The 4,941-nt window shown below is 35.6% G+C and overlaps 1 protein-coding gene across 1 annotated transcript in view; it reads right to left on the bottom strand.

Moving 5' to 3' along the window:
- The window catches only part of LOC113213153 (transmembrane 9 superfamily member 3), a gene marked incomplete in the record, with an annotated part of 15,163 nt that extends 10,318 nt beyond the window's left edge, over window positions 1-4,845 (bottom strand). Inside the window, 11 exon segments of the mRNA XM_026432123.2 lie at window positions 1-1,635; window positions 1,728-1,811; window positions 1,909-2,055; window positions 2,179-2,387; window positions 2,471-2,696; window positions 2,781-2,947; window positions 3,058-3,189; window positions 3,273-3,517; window positions 3,608-3,730; window positions 3,815-4,010; window positions 4,613-4,845. Coding sequence (XP_026287908.1) covers window positions 1,491-1,635; window positions 1,728-1,811; window positions 1,909-2,055; window positions 2,179-2,387; window positions 2,471-2,696; window positions 2,781-2,947; window positions 3,058-3,189; window positions 3,273-3,517; window positions 3,608-3,730; window positions 3,815-4,010; window positions 4,613-4,684 — 1,746 coding nt within the window.
- Window positions 4,846-4,941: the final 96 nt, after the last annotated feature.

Below are 4,941 nucleotides of genomic sequence, written 5' to 3'. Positions count from 1 at the left end.
AGCAGACAAAAACAAAATTAATTTTGATGTTCTAATATTTTGAGTCTAACTTTCATAGAGGAAAAATAAAATATAAGTCCTCAACTATTTTAAAACAGACCCAGCAACTTGTCCAAATTTATCTTTTTAGGAGAGATGTAAAAATGACCTCATGAATTTCCAGTTTTCTAACATCAGTTGTAAAAAATACAATAAATACCATTCTCAATTTACATGCATATCAATTACTTAGAAGACAAATATAACTCGTCTTCTTTCTTCACCTTTTAACTGTATCCACTTGATAAGGGATAGGTGAAGCACAGAACAAAGTCTTAGTACAATAATTTGCACACAACTTTTCCAAAAGAGGCAGAATGACTTGTGAAGTCTCTTCACGAAACTTTGTCCATAGATTACAAGTCCTCAATTAATGTACAGCATAACAAACATCTACCAGTGCATATCTAATGTTCAGTGGCACACAATATTAACACTAAAAAATCCAAACTTGGCTACTATCCTTATTATAAATTGCATATTTTGTGCAAAACTGAATAATCAGATTCTGACGGTGCAGCACAAAGTACACATGAGAAAAATCACAGAACAACAGTAGCATGTCCTACTGCATGCGACAAAACTTTGAAGTATTATATCGTATCAAGTCTTTCCTCAACAAATAAAATTAACATCAAAACTTTCCCACACTAGAAAGCTCCAAATGGAACTGAAATCAAAGTTTTGCTATTAAGCAGCAGCAAAAACAAAGTTAACATCCCAAAACAGGGCCCACTGGCAAATCTAAGAATAAGGGAAAATAGAAATGCCATTCAAATACATCAAGTCACTTTGAAGCGTCCAGTGGCATTGACTCAAGAAACACAGAGTCTAGACCCCTCGGTGAAATTAAGCAATTAAAAAATTGGGGAGGGGAGGGGCAGGTGTCAGCTCAAAGCCATGTTTTCAAAATTATGCTGCAGCTTAACACTGGTCAATCACATTAAAAATTAATGATATTTGATAATTGATCAGTAGTAATTCTGCTTTATGTGTGTTTCCATAGAGTACAAAAATTACAGTGTTCTTTTGAATCAGAAGTTATGAAATCTGAAATCTACAATAGATATATAAAAGAATCATTTTACAACACTTCTAGCAGAAAATATACATCAAATAGTACCTTAGCTGCAATAGACTTGTATTTAAATCAAGGAGACTTAAAAGGATAAAAATATACCAACTGATAAATGAGACTTCATACAGATTTTGATGACAAATCTGTAATTGACCTGCCATTTGCATCTGACAATTCAAATTATATTTTTTTACACCAAGATAGAAAGGTTACACCTTTTCCTGACAATTTATTGCAAATACTTCTGATTACCCATCACATCACATATTAAAAGCACCTCTCAAAACAGGACATATCCATCATTTCATTAGTCTGTTCTCCAATTACTGAAAGTTCAAGCCCAATACTTATATAGACTAATGCAGTTAATAAATCAATCAATTTTGACAGTTGAGTAAATTTTGCGAACAAAGAAACTTGTTCCAATGTAGCCTACTGTACCACACAAAATCCCCAGCATTGCACTAAACAATGCCATGTAGCCAAAATAAAAGGCTGTCTGAAACAGACCATACATTCTGAAACAGAACAAATGAAATAGTTAGTCAAAGGAACTACATATCCTCAATCCACAAACAGCTTTTTTTTCAAAACATTTAAATGAACTTACTTTGTTTTAAAGAAGAAGTAATAAAATGAATATAGGTAAACATAACCAGACGTAGAAGCCGCAGCCATGAAACTTGTCCATTGCCTGATAAACAGAAAATTTGGATAGAATTGAATAAATGATATCATCACAGTAGATCTTAAATGAAGACTTCATTGAGTAATACCGCTTAAGAACTTACCATCGGTAATCCTCAGCATTCAGGAGGAAATATGTGCAGACAATTGTAACACACACAGTTACAACAGTTAAAATAAGGAAGACCAGGAGCATGAACCCATAAACATAATAGATTTTGTATGCCCAGAATGATGTAAAGATGAAATACCTTGAGAAGAAAAAATGTACAAATAATTTTATTTACTTATAAACTATTGTTTCAAAAGTTTACACCAGCCATAAGATGTTGCATTGAGCAGCTCATTAAGTTACAGTCAAAATCAAGACTCACATTTCAATGAAAATTGACCCAAAGGGTAAAATACCACCAAGTGACACTATAACCATGGGTTCCATGAACCACTTTTTCTCAGGGATGGGACGGGGGACAGCATTTATTCTGCAGGGAAAGTCAGGCTGTCCATTTAAATTACGTCCTAAAACTGTGCCAACTGTAGTTAAAGGAAGTATTACAAACAGACATATGCATGTCACTGCAACCTGCAATCAAACAACCAAAAAATAACTAAAAGTAACAAAATGTAACAATTGTTTCAATGGATGAAATAATCATTCATTCATACCATTGTTCCAAATGGAATTGCACGAGATGCATGGTAGTAAATCGCAATGAAATTAATGAAGAACGCTGTTCCACAGACAAGTACTGGAAGAAGAGATGCAGACACCAACATTTGTCTGATCCAAGTTCGACCACCAAATCTCGCATATAGTGAACCTCCAAAGTAGCCATTGACAGGGGATGAGGCAGCATACACGAAAATTGCAGTACTCAACATGGAGCCTCGTCTAAAAAGTTGTATACAGAAGTTAGACACAGTAACCAATTTTGTCTAACAACTGCTACATTAGCATGTTCTAGACTGTACTTACTCTGTGTAAAGCTCTCCTAATATAGCAAACACAATAACGCATGTCGTCACAACTGTTACTTGGTATCCTGTACCAATCAAAGCTGAGAATATAAGAGGGTGTGAAGGTGCTCGGAAAACATCACCATGGACCTGCTTCCAGCCATACTCATCGCCTAAATCTCGTTCCTAATAGTAAAAAAGTGCAGTAACAAACAAAGATACAGATCTCAAACAGATAAAAATTTAAAGATTATGTGGTATGTTATGAAAAAGAGGAATACAAATTAATAGTTTACCATATCATCCATTTCCTCATCTTTGCTGTAACGTGCGTAATCCTTGCGCAAAGTCCTCATGAGAATCATGGAAACTAAACCCACTAAAAAGATTACCATCATAAAACTGTTAAAAATGCTGAACCAGTGAATCTGCAAAATATAATACAAGCCAATAAGTACAGCCTTACTCGTAAATTAAGATAAGAAAAATAAACATTTTTTAGAAAACAAACCCTGTGTTGGAAGAAATTTGGATCCAAATACTTGTCAAATCTGTCTTCATAATGAATATTAGATGGCTTCCAATTGACCTCATAGGTAAAAGGAATAACAGCATCAGGAGAAAGTTTGTGCCTGACCTCTTTGGTCAAGTTAACATCAACAATTTGCTTTCCGTTGTATCCAATGTCAAATCTCTTGTGAGTCCATATGTAATAATTTGTGGTACCATCCTTTTCTTCCATTTCACCAACAATACCTAAAAATAAGGAATTATAATAGCAATTAAAAAAAATTAAGATGCTATTAAAGTGTAAGTGTGAAAATGTGAGCTTATTAGAGAACTCACCCCAAATAGGCAGGTCATCAATGTACATTTGATACCAGTACTGATTTTTAACAGCATACACAAACTGCCTGTACTTATCACCATCTAATGCTAGTTCACAATAAGTCGTGCGAGAAATGTCCGCTGCAAATTGAAAATTTTTAATCTAAATTGTAGGGACGCAAAAGCAATGGATCATTCTTTAAAAGTTGTCAACGTAAAAAGTACCTTTAAATTCCATCTTCAGTCCACTGAATTCCAGCTCCACTCCTTGTAATGCTTCACCAATAGTTTCATGGTAATGACTGATAGAATCCTTGCGCCCAGTACAAAATGGTAAAGTGAAGTAGCCATAAGTTTCTTGACGGTTGTGGTATGGGCCGACAGTGTTCATCCACAGAACCACTTCATCATTATCTTCATACTGTGGAAAGAGAATGTGCATTAGGTGACTTCCTAGAATTAAAGCATTTCTTGTGGAGTAGCCCTCGAACTTCTGTAAAGCCTAGTAAACACATCTTTATTTGCTTAGGGATCTACAAGGATGAGAAGATAAGTCTTCAACAACACGACAAATCTAAAGAAGCCACAAGGAGACATTATATTAATGTAATACGAAAAGACTTGGATAACGTAAAGAAGTATTAATGAAGGGTATATTTACAAATTGTCTGTTGTTTATTTATGTAGGGCAAGGCACTGTTGACTTCAGTTATACAAAAACAAAGAGATTGTTGTGATATACGGAGAAAAGTAAATAAAGGAATCAAACAAATAAACAATATAGCCTGTTGATGAAAGTACAGGAGTATGTATCAAAAAATTAAAATATGGTTAAAAAGTTAAGTGACATACAATTTGCCACTGCTGTGCCACAAATACAAAACCAACTTAACTGTAAGACTACTGGAAAACCTACACTGTGCTCAGTGTTTCAGCCGGTTACGCGTTTTTATTGCATATGTGAACTTAGTTTCTTCGCATATTGTCAGTTAATTCCAAACAATTTCCTAACCAAACACTTACTACATGGTTGTGCTCGTCTCCGTTTGCACCCCACAACAAGCAGAAAACAGTGAGTATATAAAGGCTAGACATATTTGCTGTGATGTTTCAAGCTTAGTGGGGCCAAAGTTAGTCGGCACCGAAGTATCTTCTCAAGGAAATATCCCCCATTGAAGAGGAAAAAGACTGAAGTTCGAATATTTCTTCTTTGACAGCGGCTGCGGCACACAGACAGGCGAGTTTTTGAGGTTTCTTGCGGCCGAATGGCAGACGAATCTCACTACTGCCACGTCGACTCGCTAGAGTGCGCCACCGCCGCGCAGCCGCGCCGACTCGGCCGCCGAGAGTCG

This window comes from Frankliniella occidentalis, unplaced genomic scaffold, assembly GCF_000697945.3.
Source record: "Frankliniella occidentalis isolate FOCC.00 unplaced genomic scaffold, Focc_3.1 Scaffold64, whole genome shotgun sequence".
Lineage (NCBI taxonomy): Eukaryota > Metazoa > Arthropoda > Insecta > Thysanoptera > Thripidae > Frankliniella > Frankliniella occidentalis.
The sequence above is the reverse complement of the archived record's forward strand: the minus strand, read 5'-3'. Positions and strand labels throughout refer to the sequence as shown.